The following is a 25186-nucleotide window of genomic DNA, read 5'->3' as shown; positions in this document are numbered from 1 at the left end:
GTTTCAGACAAAGATCAGGAGTGCTAGAGTCTGTGACCGGATGCTAATTTAACATCAGACTCGGGTCCCACTGTCTCTGTCCTGCCTTCTTCAGTGTGGAGATCGGACGATGTGTGGGAAATCCGCGGGATCGGGCAACGTTGATGGATTGAACAAACTCTCGTTTCGGGCCGAGAACCTTCTTCAGGACGACGCGGTGCTTCAGCTTACGACAGGTCTCAGAGGGAAAGCAGCGACAACTTAATAGCCGGAGACTGAGTGGCTCCGTCGACGGCGCAGTTCAATTCGGTAACACATGTCGGCAAATCGGTTGACATTGGTTCAGGTGAATGACAAACAGGCAGTGGGATCCGACTGTCAGACTTCACAGGGGCACGTGAAGCACAGGACCAGGGGTGGGACAACTTTGCACAACGTCCCATTGAACCCCACCCGGTCACAGCTTCTCGGAGAGCAGCCTGTCCCCAGCTGGGACAACGTTGGACAAAGTGTCATTAAAGGCAAGGACAACGTTCGATTCGATATCGTGAGTTAGAGGAGGGATAGAAGATTAATTTCGTTTGTCATTAAATATGAAAAACCAAAATGTTGAACTGACAGGACGGATATCGCTGATGGATATTTGTACAATGATCATCGAGTTGGACGCTTGTAAAATGCTCATAAACAGGTTCACACCAGTTAACACACAGAAATACCAAACATGAATTGCTCTGCTCACTCACCAGGAACTCCAATGACGGCAATGAACACGAACAATAGCTTCTCCACATTCAAGTACCTATCTAACATTGCAGACATTTTCTCTGTCCAGTGGTTTGTTCCCTCTGTACTGCCGGCGAGATCTTCGAACGAAATGTTGAGGCAGCGCATGACCAGAGTTTTTAGTACCATTTAGCGACTCCACAGGGACAGATTACAACAGATTTAAAAATAAATGTTTTTAAATTATTTACAAACTGTTTACATCAGACAGGTGCAATCCCAGCGGTGACAGAATGTGATGAAATTAGTGAATTAATATTTAATTCATATGCGAGTTAGTTTCTCCAATAAGGTGACTGAACCTTCCGAGGTGTCTTATCAATTAAATGTGCTTCCACTGTAAATATGTACTTCAAAGATCAATTTGTCAAACACAGAATATTGAAGTAAATTATGTCATTGTAGCTTGTGAAATTGTATTGAAACACATACTGTTACCATTCTCGTCAAGGGTATAAACTATTGATGTAGTTTGAGCTTGGGGGACTCGACCGAGAGGGTCCCCAAGAAAATATCTGTTTGTGGTGATGAATGAACACTTTCATATCCCCGAAACCCTCCACCTTCCTCTGTGACTTAGTCACAGTCAGAACATTTGGGGGCTCATCGGGGACCTGCCAAGACCCTAACATATAACCATCAAATGCAGCAGTCTAGTGGGGGAGTGGCGAGTATGTTTTAATTATACCATCCCTTATGTGTCCAGGGACACGGCGGAGAGCTGGAGACGCGAGTAAAAAACTATAGGGGTGTGTGTGTGTGTGTGTGTGTGTGTGTGTGTGTGTGTGTGTGTGTGTGTGTGTGTGTGTGTGTGTGTGTGTGTGTGTGTGTCTGTGTGTGTGTGTGTTTGTGTGACCAGAACTGAACACAATATTCCAGGTGGGTTTTAATTAAGGTCTTATTCAGCTTTACCATTACTTCCCGGCTCTTGAACTCAGTCCTACAGCTGATAAAGGCCGTCAGCTAATACGCCAGCTTAACAACACTGTAACATTGCGCAAAATCTTTGAGTGTCGACGGACGCGTGCCCCAAGATCTCTCTGATCCTCTCCACTGCCAAAGACTTACCTTTAACATTATATTGTCTTCAAATTTGACCAACCGAAATGAACCACTTCACAATAATCTGGGTTGACCACTTATCAGCCCAATTGTGCTGTGACCTCTGATAACCCTCCAGATCATCCACAACACCCCTAACTTTTGTGTCATCAGCAAATTTACTAACCCATCCTGCTATTTCCTCATCCACTGATCACCGTTCACCATGTACTGTCTGCCACTACCCTTTGTAATCTGTGGGCAAGCCAATTATGGATCCTGAAAGCAAGGTCTCCTTAGATCCCATGCCTCCTTACTTTCTGAAGGAATTTTGCATGGGAAACCTTCTCAATTGCCTTACTGAAATCCATATACACTACATCCAGTGCTCTACCTTTATCAATGTGTTTTGTTATGTCATCAAAGCATTCAATCAAGCTCTTGGCAAACCCATTCTGACTATCCCTAATCAGATTATGTGTATCAAATGCTCGTAAATCCTGCCTCTTCGGATCTTCTACAAAAACTTACTCTCACTGAAGTCCGACTCACTAGTCTGCAATTTCTCAGGTTGTCTCTACTCCCTTCCTTGCACAGGGGAACAACATTTGCAACTTTCCAGTCTTCTGGTACTTTTTCCATAGAACATCGTACCATAGGACATTACAACACAGAAACAGGCCTTTTGGTCCTTCGTGTCTGTGCTGAACCATTTGTCTGCCTAGTCCCATTGACCTGCACCTGGACCATATCCCTGCATATATCTCTCATCCATGTACATGTCTAAGTTTTTTTTTTAACGTTAAAAGTGAGCCCGCATTTACTACTTCATCTGGCAGCTCATTCCACACTCCCATCACTTTCCGTGTGAAGAAGCCCCCCGTCCCACTAATGTTCCCTTCAAACATTTCCCCCTTCACCCTTAACCCATGACCTCTTTTTTTTCTCCCCTAGCCTCAGTGGAAGAAGCCTGCTTGCATTCACTCTATCTCTACCCGTCATAATTTTATACACTTCTATCAAGTCTCCCCTCATTCTTCTATGCTCCAGGGAATAAAGTCCTAACCTATTCAACCTTTCTCTGTAACTCAGTTTCTCAAGTCCCGGCAACATCCTTGTAAACCTTCTCTGCACTCTTTCAACCTTATAAATATGCTTCATGTAATTCGGTGACCAAAACTGCACTCAATATATCCTTCCTGCTATTCGGTGACCAAAACGGCACACAATATATCCTTCCTGCAATTCGGTGACCAAGACCGCACTCAATATATCCTTCCTGTAATTCGGTGACCAAAACGGCACACAACATATCCTTCCTGTAATTCGGTGACCAAAACGGCACACAATATATCCTTCCTGTAATTCGGTGACCAAAACGGCACTCAATATATCCTTCTTGTAATTCGGTGACCAAGACTGCACTCAATATATCCTTCCTGTAATTCGGTGACCAAAACGGCACACAATATATCCTTCCTGTAATTCGGTGACCAAAACGGCACACAATATATCCTTCCTGTAATTCGGTGACCAAGACCGCACTCAATATATCCTTCTTGTAATTCGGTGACCAAGACTGCACTCAATATATCCTTCCTGTAATTCGGTGACCAAGACCGCACTCAATATATCCTTCCTGTAATTCAGTGACCAAGACTGCACTCAATATATCCTTCCTGTAATTCAGTGACCAAGACTGCACTCAATAGCATGTGTGTGATGTAAAAACATCGTTAGAGGCTCAGCAATCTCCTCCCTCCCTTCCCACAGTAGCCCGGGGTATGTCTCGTCCGTTACTGGCGACGTGTCGGACTTAATAAATTTCAAAATCTCCGGCAGATCTTCTTTCTCTATGTCCGCACGCTCAAGCGTTTCAGTCCTCTGTAAGTCATCACCACAATTGCCAAGGTTCTTTTCACTGGTGAATTCCGAAAGGAGGTGTTCATCAAGTACCTCCGTCACTTCCTCCGACTCCATACACACGTTTCGACTATCGCTCCTGATTGGCCCTATTCTCACACGTCATGTTCGTGTTCTTTACATATTATTAAAATCTCTTCTGATTTTCCGTAATCCTCCTTGCCAAGGCCTTCTCATGGCCCCTTCACCCTCCTAATCTCATTCCGAGGCTCCTCCCTGGCAACTTTTAATTTCCAGAGCTCGAAACGTACCTAGTTTCTTGAAAGTTTCTTAAGTTTTTATTTTCTTCTTTAGAGATTTTCCGGATCCTTTGTACGCTATCATTTTTTTTTTTACCCTACCATCCTTTCCCTGCCTCAATGGAACATATCTATTCAGAACGACATCCGAATGTTCCCTGAACATTTGCCACATTTCTGCGTGCATTTCCCTGGGAGCATCTGCTTCCAATTTATGTTCCCAAGTTCCTGCCTGAAAGCTTAATATTTCCCCCTATCCCAATTAAATGTTTCCCAAATTGTCTGCTCAAATCCCTCTCCGGCGCTATGGTAAGGGAGGTAGACTGGTGATCACCACCTACAAAAATACTCTCCCATCGAGAGGTCTTTCACCTGACAAAGATAGTTTCCCAATACCAGATCAAGTACAGCCTGTCCTCTAGCTGGCGGATCTACATATTGCGTCAAGAAACCTTCTGAACACAGCTAACAAACTCCACCTTGTCTGAACCCCTAGCTCCAGTGAGATGCCTGTCTGCTTTTATCAAATTATGGCATTGCTTTGCACTGCTGTAACTATATGTTATAATTATGTGTTTTATTTGTCAGTGTGTCTTTGATTTGTCCTGTTCTTCGTGATATCACTCCGCAGGAATATTGTATCATCTTTTAATGCATGCATGCATTTCTAAATGACAATAAACGATGTCTGAATGTCCTCATAATCAAAAAAATATATTAGGGAAGTTAAAATCACGCATTATAACAACCCTATTGTTATTGCACTGTTCCAAAATCTGTCTCCCTATCTGCTCCTCGGCGTTTCTCTGAATATTCTGCGGGGGGGGGGGGTAGAAAAACGGCCAGAAGGGTTATGTCCCACTTCCTGTTTCTGATTCCCATCCACAAAGACTCAGCAGAGAATCGCTCCATGGCCTCCTCCTCTTCTGCAGCCGTGCTGCTGTCCCTGATTAGCAATGCCACTGCGCCAATTCTTTTGCCTCCCACACTGCTCTTCTTGCAACATCTGAAACCCGACACAATCAGCAGTCATTCCTGCCCCTGAGTCATCCAAGTCTGTGCAATGGCCAGACCCTCATATTTCCACGTGTTGATCAACGCTCTAAGTTCATATGCCTTGTTTCTGATATTTTTGCATTAAAATAGACACATCTCAAACCATTCGGCTGAGTGCATCTTTGCTCCATCATCTGCTTACTCTCCCTCACAGACTCCCTACAAGTTGCTTGTATTTCTGCCTGTACACCCCCTGCAAATCTACTTTAAACCCTCCCTACAGCATGAGCAAACCCGCTCTCGCAGGATGTCGGTCCCCTCCAGTTCAGGTGTAACCAGTCACACTTGTGCAGGTCACCCCTTCCCCAGAAAAAAGTTCCAATGATGCAGTAGCTTGAAACCCTGCACCCTGCACCATCTCCTCAGTGACTCGTTCATCTGCGCTATCTTCCCGTTCAGACCTTCCCTAGAGTACAGGGAGTAATCCGGAGAGTACCACCTTCATCCTCTTCTGCTCTTCAGCTTCCTTCTTAATTCCCTAAAACTGACGTCTACCTCCCTCCTGCCGTTGTGTGTGATATCAGTATATTACGACAAACTGGATGCTCACCCTCATCTTCAAAAATACTCTGCAACCGCCCTGAGACTTATCGAACCTAACGCACTGGAGGCAACGCACTGTCCTGTCGTCTCTTTTTCTGCCGTAGACTCTCCGATCTGTCCCTCTAACTATCGAGTCCCCTATGAATATAGTTCCTCCGGACTTCCCCTACCTTTCCGAGGCTCAGAACCGACCACAGTGAATTGATCTGACTGCTGCTGCCTTGCCCAGATAGGTCACCCCCCCCCCCAGCTGTATCCTGTCGTTCCACACTCCCACCACTCTCTGAGTGAAGAAGTTCCTCCTAATGTTCCCCCTAAACCTTTCCCCTTTCACCCTAAAACCATGTTCTCTCATATTTATCGTTCCTAATCTAAATGGAAAGAACCTACTCGCATTTACTGTCTTTACCCCGCATAATTTTGTAAACCTCTATCAAATCCCCCCTCATTCTTCTACGCTTCAAGGAATAAAGTCCTAACCTGTTCAATATTTCCCTGTAACTCAACTTCTGAAGACCTGGCAACATCCTAATAAATTTCTGCACTCTTTCAATCTCTCCAACCTCTCCATGGATACCTCATGTCTGAACTTTCTGAACTAACCTCCCATGTGGGACCTTGTCAAAGGCCTTACTAAAGTTGATGTAGACAACATCCATAGCTTTTCCTTCACCTACTTTGCTGGAAACCTCCTCAAAAAACTCTTCAGGATTCATTAAACACGATCTACCATGCACAAAGCCATAATGACTATCCTTAATCAGCCCTTGGCTGTCCAAATACTTTAAAATCTAATCTCTCAGAACATCTTCCAATAATTTACCTACTACTGATGTCAGGCTCACTGGCCTGTAATTACCTGGTTTACTATTGGAGCCTTTTTTAAACAACGGAATAACATGAGCTACCCTCCAATCCTCCGGCACTGCACCCGTGGCTGAGGACATTTTAAATATTTCTGTCAGCGCCCCTGCAATTTCTACTCTAGTCTCCCTCAAGGTCCGAGGAAATATCAAGTCAGGCCCGGGGGATTTATCTACCTTTATGCGCTGTAAGGCAGCAAGCACCTCCTCCTCTTTAATCTACAATTGTTCCATGACACTACTGCTTGTTTCCCTTCCTTCCATATAGACTATGCCAGTTTCCTGAGTAAATAATGATTCAAAAAAACTGTTTAAGATCTCCCCCATCTCATAAGGCTCCGCACATAGACGACCACTCTGATCTTCTAGGGGACCAATTTTGTCCCTTACTATCCTTTTACTCTTAATGTACTTGTAGAAACCCTTCAGGTTTTCCTTCACATTATCTGCCAAAGCCACCTCATGTCTTTTTTTTCCTTCCTGATTTCCTTTAGTATTTTCTTATGTTTTCTATACTCATTTGCTCTTTGTTGCCTCTACCTGCTATACACCTCTCTCTTTTTCTTAACAATATCACCAATATCCCTTGAAAACCAAGGTTCCCTATGCCTGTTAACTTTGCCTTTAATCCTGGCAGGAACATGCAAACTCTGCACTCTCAAAATTTCACATTTGGAGGCCTTCCACTTACTGAACACATCCTTGTCAGAAAAAAAAAATTATCCTAATCCACTCTTCCTAGATCCATTTTCATTTCCACAAAACTGGCCCTTCTCCAATTTAGAACCTCAACTCGAGGATCAGACCCATCCTTATCCATAATTAACGTGAAACTAATGATATTATGGTCACTGGACCCAAAATGTTTGCCTACACATAGTTCTGTCACCTGACTGTCTGGTTTCCAAATAGGAGATCAAATATTGCATCCTCTCTTGTAGCTACCTCTATATATTGATTTAGAAAACTTTCCTGAAAACATTTCACAAACTCCAAGCCATTAGCCCTTTTACAGTTTGGGAGTCCCAGTCAATATGAGGGAATTTTAAATCCCCTACTATTAAAACTCCTGTTTCTTACATCGGTCTACTATCTTTATACAGATTTGCTCCTCCAATTCTCTCTGACTATTGGGCGGTCTACAATACACCCCTATTAATGTGGTCACAACTTTCCCGTTCCTCAGCTCTACTCATATGGGCTCTGTAGATAAGCCCTCCGGGCTGTCCTGTCTACGCACAGCTGTGATATTTTCCCTGACTAGTAATGCCACTCCTCCCCCTTTCATCCCTCCCCCTCTATCACATCTGAAACAACGAATATTTCTATCATGTATAAACCTTAGGTGGGAGGTTATCTTTTTGCATTAATGTATTAAAAATAAATTATAAATTCTACCAATGTAACCTCTTACTAAAGGATTCTTATCCAACACAGTATCCAACAAATCAGATTACTATATGTAAACTTAGATAATTATTTTTGTAAAAAATGTCTAACCTGAAGATATTGCAGTATGTGTGTATGAGAGAGAATATTTGCTAATTAACTCTTCCAAAGTCTTCAATCGACCATCACAAAATAAATGAAAATAAAAATAAATAAATCTGCAAAAAGAAAAACAGATCCCCTTAATCATTAAAAATTAAACAACATTGGGAGAGAGAACTTAATATGACCTTTGCTAATGAAGATGGTTAATTCTTCTTTGATATGTGCCAATCAGTGTTTAATTCAATTTAAAATTGTTCACTGTTACTATTTATCAAAGGAGAGACTATCCAAAATATTTCCTAACATAGACAATTATTGCGATAGGTGTAAAACTGAAGTAGCCACTTTTTCACATATGTTCTGGTCATGTTCTTCATCAAAATCTTTCTAGAAATCTTTGATTTCCACAATTTCTAAAGTTCTGAAAATTAATTTACAACCTAATGTACAAACCTTTGATTTCTGTTTATACATGCAGTCCTTGCATGGCCTTTATCCTCCTCCACCTCACTATCTGCTCTAACACTCTGGTTCCCCTCCCTCTGCAAATCTTTTTTACACCCCCCCCCCCTCCGAGCAGCAGTGGCAAATCTACCCGCAAGGATGTTAGTCCCCCTCCAGTTCAGGGGCAAACCATCCCGTCGGAACAGGTCCCACCTTCCCGGGAACAAAGCCCAATTGTCCAGAAACATGAAGCCCTCCCTCCTGCACCATCTCCTTGGCCACGTATTTAGCTGCACTCTCCGCACATTTATATTTACAGGGACTTTACTCCTGACGCCGGTCCCGGGACCCGACCCGTTTACAGACCCGGAGCGGAACCGGAGCAGATTCGCAGCCACTGGTTTTCATCCACAGTCCGGAAGAAAGGATAAAGTTTCCCCGTGAATTTATTCCCAGTGAAGGTGTGGAGATGGGACTTGGTCTCCGCGTTGTAAAATGAAACTGTCCCGGACTCGTAACTGAGATAAACTCCCACCCTCCCGGGGATGGGACCGGCAGGGAGACGGGGGTTAGGAGAGATGAAAACAATGATCACGTCATCACCCTGCTCGGAAACATCATCACCTTGCTCGGCAACGTCATCATTCCGCTCGGTAAATTCATCATTCAGCTCGGTAACGTCATCAACCTGCTCGAGGACGTCACCAACCCGCCTGATGACCCAGAATCCGGTCTCCGGACTCAGACTGACCCATCCCTTCCTCTGCACAGACTCTGCGGCGACTCCCAGCCACCAGAACCGATTCCCCGTCACCTCCACCTCCCAGTAATGTCTCCCCGATGTGAATCCCTCCGATCCCAGCACACAAGCACAGTCTGTGAATCTCTTCCCGGTGTCAGGCAGATCCCTCCAGGTCTCGGTTCGTCTCACACTCTTCCGATCCTCAGTCACCTCGAGATACGGATTCGCCGTTTCCACATCCAGGGTGACAGAGACTGGGGGGAGAAACAGAGAATTAGAGAGTCCCCGGGGATCGGGGGATGACTCGGGCAGCGCAGCCCCGGGGATCGGGGTGGAGACTCAGGCAGCGCGGCCCCGGGGATCGGGTGGGGAGACTCGGGCAGCGCGGCCCCGGGGATCGGGTGGGGAGACTCGGGCAGCGCGGCCCCGGGGATCGGGTGGGGAGACTCGGGCAGCGCGGCCCCGGGGATCGGGGGGGAGACTCGGGCAGCGCGGCCCCGGGGATCGGGGGGAGACTCGGGCAGCAGGGACCCGGGGATCGGGTGGGGAGACTCGGGCAGCGGGGACCCGGGGATCGGGAGGAGACTCGGGCAGCGTGGCCCCGGGGATCGGGGGGAGACTCGGGCGGCCGGGTCCCCGGGGATCGAGTGGGGAGACTCGGGCGGCCGGAGCCCCGGGGATCGGGTGGGGAGACTCGGGCGGCTGGGGCCCCGGGGATCGGGTGGGGCGAATCGGGCAGCGGGGCCCCGAGGTTCGGGGGGAGACTCGGACAGCGCGGCCCCGGGGATCGGGGGGAGACTCGGGCAGCGCGGCCCCGGGGATCGAGTGGGGAGACTCGGGCGGCCGGAGCCCCGGGGATCGGGTGGGGAGGCTCGGGCGGCTGGGGCCCCGGGGATCGGGTGGGGCGACTCGGGCAGCGGGGCCCCGAGGTTCGGGGGGAGTCTCGGTCAGCGCGGCCCCGGGGATCGGGGGGAGACTCGGGCAGCGCGGCCCCGGGGATCGAGAGGGGAGACTCGGGCGGCCGGAGCCCCAGGGATCGGGGGGGAGACTCGGGCGGCTGGGGCCCCGGGGATCGGGTGGGGCGACTCGGGCAGCGGGGCCCCGAGGTTCGGGGGGAGACTCGGACAGCGCGGCCCCGGGGATCGGGGGGAGACTCGGGCAGCGCGGCCCCGGGGATCGGGGGGAGACTCGGGCAGCGCCGCCCCGGGGATCGGGGGGGGGGTGACGGAGACTCTGGAACAGAGAACATAGAGCAGTACAGCACAGGAACAGGCCCTTCATTCAATGTTCACTTTCATTTGTGAGTGTGAAGTGGGGCAGTGTGATGGTTTGAGACAGTAAAGGAGGTGATAATGGGAACCGGTATGGGAGAGATGAATGGCAGATTGGACCAGGAGGGGGAGGGGTGGAAAGCCCGTGGGTGAACTGTGTGTGTAGATGTAATGAGAAGCTAGAGGGGGCAAAGATGGCAGATGAGGATGACTTTGTCCCCTTTCCCACGACCCCATCCTCCGCAGCCCCTCATTAGGACAGGGGATGAATTTGCAGGAACCCTTAAGCAACACAGGTCTTGATGAAGTGTTTCAGTCTGAACCGTGGACTGTTTACTCTTTTCCATAGAAACTTCCCGGCCTGCTGTTCCCCCAACAATTTGTGTGTATTACTCTGCTTAAAATATACTCAATTATTTGGCCTCCACAGCTGCCTGTGGCAGATTCACTATCCTGTGGATAAAGGAATTCCTCCTCATCTCTGTCCTGAATGGACATCCCTATAGTCGGAGGCTGTGCTTACCGTTCTCGACCCACCCACATCCTCCCAACAGCAACTCTCTCCAGACAGGTGTCACAGAGATCTGGCGAGACCCTTCATCAGGACCTGTCTAGCTTGGATTACCATCATCTGCAGATTTTCTCCTGTTTGATTTTTAAAGCAGAAGTTAATAAGTAAAGTTCTTGATTAGTCAGAGTCTCAAAAGTTATGGGGAGGAGGCGGGAGAATAGGGTTGAGAGGGATAATAAATCAGCCTTTCTTCTAAACTCCAGTGAGTACAGGCCCAGAACCAACAAACACTCCTCATATGTTGACTCTTTCATTCCCGGAATCATTCTTGTGAATCGTCTGGACCCCCTCCAGTGCCAGCACATGTTTTCCGATAGAAGGAACCCAAAACTGCTCACAATACTCCAAGTGTGGTCTGACCAATGTCTTATAAAACCTCAGAATTACATCCTTGCTCTTGTATTCTAATCCTCTCGAAATGAAAGCAAACATTGAGTTTGCCAATCTTACCACTGAAACAAAATGCAAGTTAACCTTCAGGGAATCCTGCACAAGGACACCCATGTCCCTTTGCTCCTCTGATTTTTGAATTTCGCCCTGTTTACAGAATTGTCTATGCGTTTAATTCTTTCGACCAAAGTAGTACCTGCCTAAGTTTGTACCTGCCAAACTCTACTTGTGCTACAAGATCCTTATTATGTATACCGGTGCATTCAAATAAGACCATAAGACAAAGCAGCAGAAGCCGGCCATTCGGCCCTTCGAATCTGCCCCGCCATTTTATCATGAGCTGATCCATTCTCCCATTTATTCCCACTCGCCCACCGTCTCACCATGATCTTTGATGCCCTGGCTACTCACATACCTATCAATCTCTGTCTTAACTACACCCAATGACCTGGCCTCCACTGCCGCAAGAAATTCACAGATTCACCACCCTCTGGCTAAAAAAAATTCTTTGCATCTCCGTTCTGAATGGGCGCCCTTCAATCCTTAAGTCATGCTCTCTCGTACTAGACTCCACCATCATGGGAAACAACTTTGCCACATCCACTCTGTCCATGCCTTTTAATGTTCAAAATGTTTCTGTGAGGTTCCCCCTCATTCTTCTAAACTCCAAGGAGTACAGTCCAAGAGCGGTCAAATGTTCCTCATATGTTAACCCTCTCATTCCCGGAATCATTCTAGTGAATTTGCTCTGAACCGTCTCCAATGTCAGAACATCCTTTCTTAAATAAGGAGGCCAAAACTGCACACAGTATTCCAAGTCATGTCTTACCAGTTCCTTATACAGCCTCAACGTCACATCCCTGCTCCTGTACTCTATTCCTCTAGAAATGAATGCCAACATTGCATTCGCCTTCTTCACCACTGACTCAACCTGGAGGTTAACCTTAAGGGAATCCTGCACGAGCACTCCCAAGTCCCATTGCATCTCAGAACTTTGAATTCTCTCTCCATTTAATAATAGTCTGCCCGTTTATTTCTTCTACCAACGTGCATGACCATACACTTTTCAACATTGTATTTCATTTGCCACTTCTTTGACCATTCTCCCAATCTATCCAAGTCTCTCTGCAGACTCTCTGTTTCCTCAGCACTACCGTCCCCTCCACTTATCCTTGTATCATCAGCAAACTTAGCCACAAAGCCATCCATAATCCAAATAGTTGATATACAACGTAAAAAGAAGCGGCCCCAACACGGACCCCTGTGGAACACCACTGGTAACTGGCAGCCAACCATAATGGGATCCTTTATTCCCACTCTCTGTTTCCTGCCAATCAGCCAACGCTCTATCCACATATGTAACTTTCCAGTAATTCCATGGACTCTTATCTTGTTTAGCAGCCTCATGTGTGGCACCTTGTCAAAGGCCTTCTGAAAATCCAAATACACAACATCCACTGCATCTCCCTTGTCTAGCCTACTTGTAATCTCCTCAAATAATTTCAATGGGTTTGTCAGGCAGGATTTTCGTTTTAGGAAACCATGCTGAGTTTGGCCTATCTTGTCATATGCCTCCAGATACTCCGTAACCTCATCCTTGACAATCGACTCCAACAACTTCCCAACCACCGATGTCAAGCTAACAGGTCTATAATTTACTTTTTGCTTCCTTGCCCCTTTCTTAAATACCAGAGTGGCATTTACAATCTTCCACTCCTCCGGAACCATGCCAGAATCTATTGACTTTTGAAAGATCATTGCTAATGCCTCCGCAGTCTCCACAGCTACTTCCTTCAAAACACAAGGGTGCATTCCATCTGGTCCTGGAGATTTATCTACCCTTAGACTATTTAGCTTCCTGAGTACTTTCTCTGTCGTAATTGTGACTGCGCACACTTCTCTTCCCTGACACCCTTGAGTGTCCAGTATACTGCTGATATCTTCCTCAGTGAGGACTGATGCAAATACTCGTTCAGTTCCTCAGCCATCACCTTATCTCCCATTACAATTTCTCCAGCATCATTTTCTTTCTGTCCTGTATCCACTCTCACCCGTTTTTTACTCTTTATGTACTTGAAAAAGCTTTTAGAAACTTCTTTGATATTATTTGCTAGCTTCCTTTCATAGTTCATCTTTTCCCTCTTAATGGCCTTCTTAGTTTCCTTTTGTAAGCTTTTAAAACCATCCCAATCCTCTGTCTTCCCACTATTTTTTGTTTCCTTGAATGCCCTCTCCTTTGCTTTTACTTTGGCTTTCACTTCTCTTGTCAGCCACGGTCGCATCCTTTTTCCATTCGAAAATTTCTTCTTTTTTGGAATATATCTGGAATATATCAGAGCCACAGCTGCTCTGCCGTCCTCCCGCTAGTGTCCCTTTCCAGTCAAATTTGGCCAGTTCCTCTCTCGTGCCACTGTAATTTCCTTTACTCCACTGAAATACCGACACATCGGATTTCAGCTTCTCTTTCTCAAATTTCACAGTGAACTCAATCATGTTACGATCACACCTCCTAACGGTTCCTTCACCTCAATCTCTCTAATCACCTCTGGGTCATTACACAATATCCAATCCAGTACCTCTGATCCTCTAGTGGGCTCAACAACAAGCTGTTCTGAAAAGCCATCTCGTAGACATTCTACAAATTCTCTGTCTTGAGATCCAGTGTCGACCTGATTTTCCCAATCCACTCGCATGTTAAAATCCCCCACAATAATCATAACACTGCCCTTCTGGCAAGCCTTTTCTATTTCCTGTTGTAATTTGTAGTCCACCTCACTGCAGCTATTAGGAGGCCTGTATATAACTGCCATCAGGGTCCTTTTACCCCTGCGATTTCTTAGCTCAACCCATAAAGATTCTGCACCTTCCGATCCTATGTCACCTCTTTCTAATGATTTAATATCATTTCTTACCAATAAAGCCACGCCACCCCCTCTGCCTACCTGCCTATCCTTCCGATACACCGTGTATCCTTGGAGCTCTCAGAGACATGCATCCTTTAGCCAGGTCTCAGTGATGGCCACAAAATTATACCTGCCAATCTGTAGCTGTACAACAAGATCATCCACCTTATTCCTTATGCTGTGTGTATTTAAGTATAACACCTTAAGTCCAGTATTTGATACTTTTTCTTTTGATTGCACTGCAACTCATCCCAGTGGCTGCAAATTTGCCCCATCACATGCCTGTCCTTCCTGACATCTTTACTGCTCACTATCTTAGATTTATTTCTGTTTTCCCCCTCCTCCGCTCTATCATTCCGGTTTCCCATCCCCCTGCCAAATTAGTTTAAACCCTCCCTAACAGCTCTATTAGACATTCCCGCTATGGTTCAGGTGTAACCCGTCCTTTTTGAACAGGTAATACTTCCCCCTGAAGAGATACCAATGATCCAAGAATCTGAAGCCATGCCTCCTGCACCAGTCTCTCAGCCACTCATTCATCTGCCTGATCGTACTATTCTTGCCCTCGTTAGCACGTGGCACAGGTAGCAATCCTGAGATTACTACCCTAGAGGTCCTGCTTCTCAGCTTCATTCCTAACTCCCGGAAATCTCTCTTCAGGACCTCCTCCCTTTTCCTCTATGTCATTGGTACCAACATGTACCAAGACAGCTGGCTGATCGCCCTCTCCCTTCGGGATATTCTGGACCCGATCCGAGACATCCTGTACCCTGGCACCTGGGAGGCAGCACACCATGCGGGTATCTCCACCAGGCTCACAGAATCTCCTGTCTGTTCCCCTGACTATGGATTCCCCTATGACTACCGCATTCCTCTTCTCCCTCCTTCCCTCCTGCACAACAGTGCCAGGCTCAGCGCCAGACACCCGGTCACCGTGGCCGTCCCCTGTCAGGTCATCCCCCTCAACAGCATCCGAAACGATATACTTGTTGCTGAGGGGGGCAGCCACAGGGGAGCTCTCCACTATCCGGGCATTTCCCTTCCCTCTCCTGACAGTCACCCAGTTTTCTGACCCCTGTAGCCTAGGGATGACTACCTCCCTGTAGCTCCTGTCTATCACCTCTTCATTTTCTCTAATAAGCAGTAGGTCATCAAGCTGCAGCTCCAGATCCCTAACACGGTCTCCGAGGAGCTGAATCTCGGTTCACCTGGTGCAGATGTGACTATCAGGGAGGCTGGAGGTCTCCCAGGATTCCCACATCTGACACCCTGAACAAAGCACTAACCCTGCAGACATGCTACCTAATTCTACAGGAATGAAACAAAGAAAGATAGGTCTACTCACCCACTTACTTCGCCAAGCACACGGACTTTTTAAACCATTAGCTAATGTGCCCTGCTGTTCCCCCGTCCATCCGGGCCGGTTTGCCAAGGGGAGAAAAAGAGTTGGTTCCTCGCTCTCGCCTCTTCCCGTTACCACCTAAGCCCGTTGAGCCAAAGCCCTACACTCTGCTGCCACCCACTCCGCTGCCCACTGTATAGGGTGGTCATCTTTTCAAACTCTCCGCGCTGTCCTGCGCAGTCTCGCCGTTCTTGTACGCAAAGTTTTTTTTAAAAAAACTTCCTTCCTTCAGAATTTAACTCCCACGCCGCCCTTCTTGTCCCAATCTAAAAAAACACCTTCAGTCCTGTATTCATCAGCCTATTCCACACTGTCCACATGAAATTCAGCAAGGCCTTTGAGGTCGATGATAGACCACACTTGGAGCATTGCCTGCATTTCCGGTTCCCGAATATGTGGAGGATGTCATTACACTGGACAGGAGGCTTCAGGAGGATGTTACCAGGACTGGAGGGCTTGGGTTAAAAGCTTGGGCTATTCAGCTGTAGTGTAGGATGTTCAGGTATGACCTCTTATCGAGGTAAATAATTCATAAGGAGCTTAAATAACGTTTCTTTTTCCAAGAAATGGGAGTACAGAACCAGAGGCGTCAGATTGAAAGTGAGACGGGAAATTTTTCTCAGTGGTCTATCGGGTAACATTCTCATAGAGAGGGAGGTTGGTAAATGGAATTTGCCCTCAGACGCTGTAGAAACAGGTAAAAATAAAATATTTTAAAATAAATTTAGACAGGTACACAGATGGGAGATGGTTAGCGGGATGGGGGGGGGGCAAACAAACACAAATGGGACATGCTCAAGAAGACATCTTAGTCTTGCTGATTGATGAAGTGGGCCGTGAGTTCAACATCCGTCAAACCCTCCCAGATCATCCTCCTGAGGAATCTCACCCCGGAGTCTGTCTGTGAAGTGTTGATGTGACGTCACGTCAGCGGGCAGCTCAGTGCCACAGAACAGACAGACTGGGTAAGGACGGCAGATTTCAATCCTAAATAGAAATTTGTGCCTGTTTCTTTGGACGTGTGTCACACTCTGATAGTATATGTGTGTGTGTGTGTGTGTGTGTGTGTGCATATCATCTGCAAACTTGGAAACAAAGCCATCTACTCTAGGACAAGAAGGTATGAATTCAGGATTGAAGGACGTCCTTTTAGAACTGAGATGCGGAGAAATTACTTTAGTTAGTGTGTGGAAAATCTGTGGAATTTGTTGCGACAAGTGGCTGTGGAAGCCAAGGCATATTTAAGGCAGAAATATATCGGTTCTCATTTAGCCAGGGCAACAAATGGTATGGGGTGAAAGCAGGGGAGTGGGGATGTCTGAAAGAATTGGGTCTGCCCATGACTGAATGTTGGAGCAGACTCAATGGGCCGAAAGGCCTATTTCTGCTCCTATATCTTACTGTCTATTCCATCAGCTGAATCTTGATATACAGCATAAAATGATGGTGTCCTAGCACTGATCCCTGTGGAACACGAGTCACTGGCAGCCAACCAGAACAGGATCCCTTTACTCTCATCCGCTGTTTCCTACCAATCAGTCGATGTTCTAACCATGCCTTTAACTTTTCTGTATTACCATGGCCTCTTAACCTGGTTACCACCTTCATGTGTGGCACCTTGTCAAAGGCCTTCTGAGATTCCAAATATACAACATCCACTGCATCCCCTTTATCTATCCTGCTTGTAATCTCCTCAAAGAATCCTAACAGGTTTGTCAAGCAGGATATTCCCTTAACGAAGCCATGCTGACGTCCTATCTTGTCCAGGGTCACCAAGTATTCCATAACCTCATACTTAACAATTGACTCCAATTTCTTCCCAACCACAGAGGTGAGGCTAACTGGTCAATAATTTCCTTTCTGTTGCCTTCCTCCTTACTTAAAGAGTTAAGTGACATTTGCCATTTTCCAGTCCTCGGGCACCATGCCAGGTTCCAGTGATTTTTGAAAGATCATTTGAAATGCCTCCATAATTTCTACTGCGACCTCTTTAAGAACACTAGGGTGCAGTTCATCTGGTCCGGGTGACTTATGTACCTTTAGGTCTTTCAGCGTTTTGAGCACCTTCTCCCTTGTAACAGTAACTGCGCTCATTTATCTTCCATCACACTCTTCAACACCCGGCACAGTGCTAGTGTGTTCCACGGTGAAGAATGATGCAATATACTCATTAATTCATCTGCCATCTCTTTATCCCGAGTTATTATCTATCCGGCGTCATTTTCCAGCAGTCCTATACCCACTCTCATCTCTGTTTTACAAACGTATTTTTTAGCAATACTTGAAAAACAATTTGGTATTGTTTGCTAACTTGTTTTACAAAGACCGGTGTGTAAAAAGGTCCTGAAGGATCTTTGTAGACCAGAGTCACCCCAACAACAAACTGTACCAGTTGCTACCATCCGGGATACAGTACCACAGCATAAAAGCCAGGAGCAACAGGCTCTGGGACAGCTTCTTCAACCAGGCCATCAGACTGATTAACTTGTGCTGAGACAACTGTATTTCTATGTTATATTGACCAGCATGTTATACATATAATTCATCATAAATTACTATAAATTGCACCTTGCACATTGCGACAGAGATGTAACATAAAAAATTTTAATCCTCATGCGTATGAAGGATGTAAGTAAAGAAGTCAATGCAATTCATTTCAATTCAATTTCATGTTTCATTTTCCTATCAGGATCTCTTTGTTTTTACTTCCTATGTAATTGGCCCCAAAATGCAACAAGATATCTGGCTGTTTTCCCTCCCTCTCTAAAATGCTGCAGACGAGATTCGAGGCATCCCTGACCCTGGCACCCAGGAGGCAACATACCATTCGGGTGTCCCGTTCACATCAATAGATTCTCCTGTCTGTTCCCCTGGCGATTCAGTCCCCGATCACGACCACTCCCCTCTTCTGCCTCTAACAACAGTGAGAGATGCTAATCCAGAAGGGGGAAAACCTGTGTCGGTCAGAGTCTGCACTCAGAGGGCACATGAAGGACTTGTGCATTTTCCTGACAATCCCTGTCACCACACTGATAGCCGCTTTTATTCCCTACAATATCATCAGGTCAGTATTAAATTCCCAGCTACTGAGGTAGGATTCAAATTCATGTCCTTGTGTGTTAGTGCAGTGTGCCAGGGATCAGGACACAGTAGTTCATCTGCCAGTCCCGTGTATTGGTTGTATTGTGGCCCTGTGCTGGTGTGTTCAGGGGTCTGACATCTCCAGCTGACCATGTGACAGTGATGCCTCCCAGTCAGTGGGGTTGATGTGAAATAAACTTCAGTTCCCCTTCAGCCCAGTATTACAGACAATCTTTGCCTCAGATTGGAACTAAATTAACCCTCATGAGTGGGGAGGAAAGAATCTTTGTAAGTTTTACCTTGATTAATAGCATCAAGCATTTCTCTCAGCACTGTTTTCAACAAATAAGGGTGATCGAATTTTTCAACCGGTAGGGTCTCATCTGTCACTGACAATTCCTGGACATCGTCACTGATTCTGTAAATATTAAACTGCTGGTGATAAACTGGAATTTTGAACATTTTTACAAATCCATACAGGGTTTCAGTAAAGAGCCTGTTCTACCTTCTGTTCCGACGAGCTTCCTCCTGAAATAAATAAAAACACAAATCTGATTAGACTTGGACTTACTGTCCACATCCTGAATTTCATCCAAATCATTACAAGGTGTTGAAAATTCCCACTCCCACAGTCACACACACACACACACCAGCAATACAGAACCATGGGGAAAATTACAGGGAATATTTCTCAAAATTAGACCAATACTGAGAGGATGGAACTGACAGGAAAGACAGGACAGGCTGTGCATTACCAACTGGATAAGACGTCAGAATGATAAAATGGAACAATTTAAGATCAGTGATGGATTTGATTGCGCGAAGGTGGAAAAAGTACCTCGATTATGGCTCACACGAGAGGACACAGGTGCTTGGAAGTAGTACAGAGGAGATGGCCGGGGTAAGTGTTTTGGAATGGGTGGAATGAGCTGCCAGCAACGAAGGTGGAGGTGGATGCGATAGGGTCTTTCAAGAGATTCTACATAGGTACATGGAGCTTAGAAAAATAAAGAGCTATGGCTAACTGGAGGTAATTTCTGAAATAAGTAGATGTTTGGCACAGAACTGTGGGCCAAAGAGACTGTATTGTGCTGGAGGTTTTCCTTGTTTCTATGTTTCGATTTATGGACAGACCTTCAGTCCAAGATAAAATGCCAGGTGGTTTTTAGTAAATCCCACAAGAAATTTATTGAAGAGGATGTGGAACTCAACGCCACAGGAGTGGTTGAAATGGAACAGCAGAGATTGAATGTAACGGGGAGGCTGGATAAACACGTGAGGGACCAGGGAGTTCAGGGCACTGTTGCTGGTTGTGGTGAGTAGGTGGCAGGAGGATTGTGACAGAGGGGAAACTGATAGAAGATGGACAGAATGGTCTGCTCATGAAGGAGAATGGGACACAATCCCATGTAAAACTTACCTGAAAATGCAGAGACAGTGAAAGTTTCCGTAATCTGATGGAAACCGGATATGGAGGATAAGTCTGATGTGTGGGTCACATTCTTTGTTCTCACTGATTGACAGAGAGACCCTCACACCCACCGCACCAGACACACTCGCAGCCTGTGACTGGAACTGGGTGTTAATGGGAGTTTTAGAGGATATTTAATGTGGTAATTAAGGAAACAGTCAGCAGCTCTGTGTTATGATCAGAGTAAATCATTTCAGAAAAGATTGCTTTCTGTCCTGGGATGTACAGATGTTGTGGAAGTCCAGTTTTGGGGAAACAACAACCCTGAAAAGTTGCATCAATTGTCTGGTGAGATACAGTTTATTGCCATTTGTAAATGCTGTGTGTAGGAGCAACACATCTGTTTTCTGTCTGCATTGTATTCTATGTTACGTGTTTATTTCGATAATCTGTCACGTGAGTGGGGACCTGGTGAAAGTGAAGGGAATAAGTTACATATTTGTACTTTGCTCTGGGCTGTTTTGAGCCTGCGACTGGCAGATGCTGTATCTTTTGTTGACCGATTCATTGCAGTTTAATTTACGATGAATTATGCTGAAATTTCATTGCTTAAATATTGTATGTTGCTGATAAAGAATCGAATATCAATCTGTCTCCGATCTGTCTAACACTCTGTGTGAGGACACCAGCAGCGGCAATTGATTTGGTAGAATTGGCCGCTGTGCTGTGTTTATTTCAAATATATCACTGTTCATTTAGTTCAATTTTAAAGAAACAAATTGAAATGTAATCCCTCACCTTGAGAAATATCACACCGTCTTTTTGATCTATCTGTTCCTTTAACTCTGAGATTTCCTCCTGAATAATCCTTATATTCTCTTGAATCTTAAGAAGATTTTTCTCCATTGGGTTGAGAATCCTCTTCTCTTCTTCCCTGAGATCCCTGAGTAAACTCTGCTCTTTCTCAGTGATAATCTGGCGCAGTTCAGCAAACTGGGATGTGATGTGGGATTGAAGGCTGTGTGACTGTTTCTGTCAAATGAAAGGTGAAGATTAGTTTACTGTATTGCTGTGTTGTATTTCCTTATGACATTAAGGTGACCATTCGGTCCATTTGGGTCTATACTACTTCTGAGACATTCCCGTCAACGCCATTCCCTCACGTTTTCCTGACACCTATTCTCCCCATTGACCCATTAACTCCCACCTTATTCACATACACCCTTCCCCACCCTTCCCCACTTGTCCTTGGGATGTGTCGGAGTCTCTCGTGGCCACAGGCAGAGCATGCAAACTCCACACAGACAGCAGCAGAGGTCAGGATCGAACCCAGGTCACTGGAGCTGCGATACTCTGCTATTCTGCATTAAATGGAGTAAAACTCGACAGTAATATCAGAAATTCCGCTCAGGAAGCCTCACCCGAACTCCGGAAATCTTCTCTTTCTGTTGCTGCTCCTTTTCCTGGAAGTGTGATTTGTTTTTTGTGAGAGAGTCTAAGGAAGATTTTAGCTGATCCTGGAAGTCAGAGAGTGAAGGAAATAGAAACAAAGATGCATCAAAGGAAACAGGTAATCAAACCCGATTATCACACAAAATGCCGGAGGTTCTCAGCGAGTCAGGCAGCATCTATTCAGGGGAAATAAACAGTCGGTGTTTCGTGATGAGACCCTTCATTAGGACTGGGTAGGAATGGGACAGAAGCCAGAATAAAAAGGTTGGGGATGAGAACCAGCTGACAGGTGACGGGTGAGACAACGTGAGGGGGAACGTGGGGGAGGGTGATGAAGTGAGAAGCTGAGAGGGGACAGGTGGAAGAGGTAAAGGGCTGGAGAAGAAGGAATCTGATACGAAAGGACAATCGATCATGTTAGAAACGGGAGGAATGCAACTGATTGGGTCCTGCGTGATGACGAGGGAGGAGGTGTAGGAATCAGATGTTGCAATTGTCCCGCTCGCAGGCATCAGTGACAGGAGGGAGATCAGTGGAGAGGATCTGGTGGATAAGGGAGCTATGTAGACAGCGATCCCTACAGATCCTGGAGACTTGTGTGGAGGGAGTGGAGGGGGGTTGTTGGAGGGAAAGATGTGCTTGGTGGTGGAATCCCTTTGGGGATGGGGAACGATATGTTGCGAAGAACGATATGTTGGTTATGGAGGCTCGTGCGGTGTTGAGGATGGAGTGAGTATCGATTCAGGGTTAGTTTTTACCTTGCAGATTTTAACAGCTTCTTTAATCGGCTTGAAGCGGTGCTCTCTGTGTTCCTGCGCGTCTCTACAGATCAGACAGATCAGTGTCTTGTCCGTTTCACAAAACAGCTTCAGTTCTTCCTCATGTTCCTCGCAGTGACGTTTACTTTCCTTCCCTTTCGGATTCAGGTTTAGGTTTCGAGCTTTTTCGGCCAGATTTGCTAAGGCCCGATTGACCTTGAGGTTGCGGTCAGCAAACACCGCTCTACATTCCGGGCAGGAGTGTCTCTGCTCCCTTTCCCAACACCGTGTGATACAAGAGCGACAGAAGTTGTGTCCGCACTCCAGTATAACCGGATCGGTGAAGAAATCCAGGCAGACGGGACAAATTGTCTCCTCGGTCCAACTCTCGGCCTGTCCTTTCGAAGCCATGTTAACTCCCAGCACTCGCTGATTCGGAATGCTTTCACTTTCGGGGAGTTGCTGATCCGCTGCAGTACCGCGATTGTCCAGTACGCGCGCTGCAGACTCGGGGAATGAACATTATGCTGCTGGATGTGTTCAATGTGAAGTAATAGTGGTAATTTCCATCGCAGGGTGGGATCAGCAACACATTAAACAGATCAGAACATAAATGAAAACTCGGCCATGGACTGCCTACGCCCGGCTGCGAAAGAAGAGGAGTTGGGCCTGGGTTTGCAACCTCATCCCGAAAAGTGGCAGTGCACAGAACTCGAACTCAAAGGCCTCATCCCTGAGATCGGACGGACCTTCCCCTGGAAGACGATTGAAGTCGTGTAGTGAAAGGAGAAGCCACAGGGCCAGTACCCTTCGCCCTGGACAGGGGGACTCTGACGAGCTGCTGTTGGCGGCCTGTGCTCCGTAGGAGTGATTGGCTAAAGAAGAAGCAGAACAGAAATGAAGCCGGAGAGAAGAGCCTAGTTCAGTCTGAGACAGGACTGAAAGGGACAAGTTCTGAAAAGAGAGGCACAAGAGACTGCAGATGCTGGAATCTCGAGTAAGAAACTCGAGGGACTGAGCGGTTCAGGCAGCATCTTTGGAGAGAAATGTAAAATCGACTTTCAGGTCGAGATCCTTCAGCTGGACTGTCTCAACCCGAAATCTCGATTGCCATTTCCCTCAGATGTTGCCTGATCCATTGGGTTCCTCCAGCAGCTAGTTTTTTAATTTTTTTTCTCGCGGTGTAAAGAGAGTCAGATTGGGGTATAAAACCGGGTTTAAGTAACTATTTAAACAACTATTAAATTAGTTCATGCCATGAAAGTGGGGATGTCGAGAGAATATTGTGCTGTGACAAGACAGATGCCGTGGCTGCAGGGAAAGGACAGGACTTTGACATTCCACGTCACAGGGTGGAAAAGATTATTTTGGTCGGTGAAGTACTGAAGAAACTTTCTGACTTTACCCATGTCTGTCCCAGCTCCAGTGAAAGGCCAGTTTCCACAATTCTGGACAGAGCCCAGACGTTGATGTTTTTTAAAATCAAAATAAACATTATTTGCCATGAAATATTCACAGGGATAAACCGTGCAATGTCTTTACCCGAGGATCAGTGAGCCTTCTGTCACGCAGCTGCTGTGGCGCAGGCCCTTGCATCTTTCTCCACAGATCTTCGCCAGCCCACAGTCCGCAAAGAGGTGAGTGACAGTCTCGTCTCCACTGCAGTAATCTCGGGGCAGCGCGCTGTGGGAGTGATCTCCGGGCATGCAGCAAGGATCAGACTGGGAGGGGCCCTCTCGTCTCCACTGCAGTAATCTCGGGGCAGCGCGCTGTGGGAGTGATCTCCGGGCATGCAGCAAGGATCAGACTGGGAGGGGCCCTCTCGTCTCCACTGCAGTAATCTCGGGGCAGCGCGCTGTGGGAGTGATCTCCGGGCATGCAGCAAGGATCAGACTGGGAGGGACCCTCTCGCCGCCAGACAGGCGAAGATTGGCACGATGATCAGACTATTTCATCGCCCTCCTGATGAACCGACACAAGGTGTTGGATTCGACCCGGTGCATCCCGGGTGGATCCTCCCAACCACTGAGCACATCGACATGAAACGCAGTCGGAGCAGAGCATCCATCATCAGAGATGCTCACCACCCAGGCCAGGCTCTTTTCTCGCTGCTGCAATCAGGGAGAAGGTACAAGAACCTCAGTTCCCGCACACCAGGTTCAGGAACAGTTACTACCCCTCAACCATCATGCTCGGGAACAACAGAGGGTAACAACACTCACTTACCGTCCATTGAGATGCTCCCAGAACCAAACATCATATCAAAATGAGTGAAATCGGAGGTGATTTGACTGAGACTGATCGCATTGGGCCTGTCTCTGAATTAGAGAAGTAAAAGGGACAGGCTCAATCTCACAGGATATTGACAGGGTCGGGGCAGGAATTATGTTTCCCCTGGCTGGACTGTGGAACCAGGGTTCACAGACTGAATATCACAGTTCACCTCAGCAGGACTGAGATGAGGAGAAATTTCCTCAACAGTGGAAATTTGGAATTTTCTCCACAGGGTTTCTAATTTTGGGGCTCAGCGCTGATGGGGACATTGCAGGAAAGTGGTGTTGAGGTTAAAGGTCCGACATGGAGAGGGTACAGATGAATTTCACAAGGATGATTCCAGGAATGAAAGAGTTATTATACGAGGAATATTTGATGTCTGTGTGTCTGTACTCGGTTGAATTCAAAATGGTGAGGGGAATCTGATTGAAACCTTTTGAATGTTAACAGGTAGACAGAGTAGATGTGGAAAGGATGTTACCCATGGTGTGAGAGTCTCGGACAAGAGGCACAGCCTCAGGATAGGAGGGGCGCCCTTTCAAAACTGAGAATCGGAGAAATGT

At 46.6% G+C, this 25186-nt stretch overlaps 1 protein-coding gene across 1 annotated transcript in view; it reads right to left on the bottom strand.

Annotated features, from left to right (window-relative positions):
- Positions 1 to 436: 436 nt before the first annotated feature.
- LOC140723947 (zinc-binding protein A33-like) overlaps positions 437 to 25186 on the bottom strand; it is a 24817-nt gene continuing 67 nt past the window's right edge. The window contains exons 1-8 of the mRNA XM_073038486.1: positions 24576 to 25186; positions 22350 to 23224; positions 21561 to 21656; positions 20938 to 21171; positions 19234 to 19256; positions 19028 to 19146; positions 8747 to 9364; positions 437 to 468 (exon numbers count right to left, since the gene is read on the bottom strand). The exon at positions 24576 to 25186 is cut by the window's right edge and continues 67 nt beyond it. Of these exons, the coding sequence (XP_072894587.1) occupies positions 437 to 468; positions 8747 to 9364; positions 19028 to 19146; positions 19234 to 19256; positions 20938 to 21171; positions 21561 to 21656; positions 22350 to 22760 (1533 nt within the window). The 5' untranslated portion in view covers positions 22761 to 23224; positions 24576 to 25186. The remainder of the gene's footprint in view (positions 469 to 8746; positions 9365 to 19027; positions 19147 to 19233; positions 19257 to 20937; positions 21172 to 21560; positions 21657 to 22349; positions 23225 to 24575) is intronic.

The sequence above is a fragment of the Hemitrygon akajei genome, unplaced genomic scaffold (genome assembly GCF_048418815.1).
Source record: "Hemitrygon akajei unplaced genomic scaffold, sHemAka1.3 Scf000149, whole genome shotgun sequence".
In the NCBI taxonomy this organism is placed as follows: Eukaryota; Metazoa; Chordata; class Chondrichthyes; order Myliobatiformes; family Dasyatidae; genus Hemitrygon; species Hemitrygon akajei.
The sequence above is the reverse complement of the archived record's forward strand: the minus strand, read 5'-3'. Positions and strand labels throughout refer to the sequence as shown.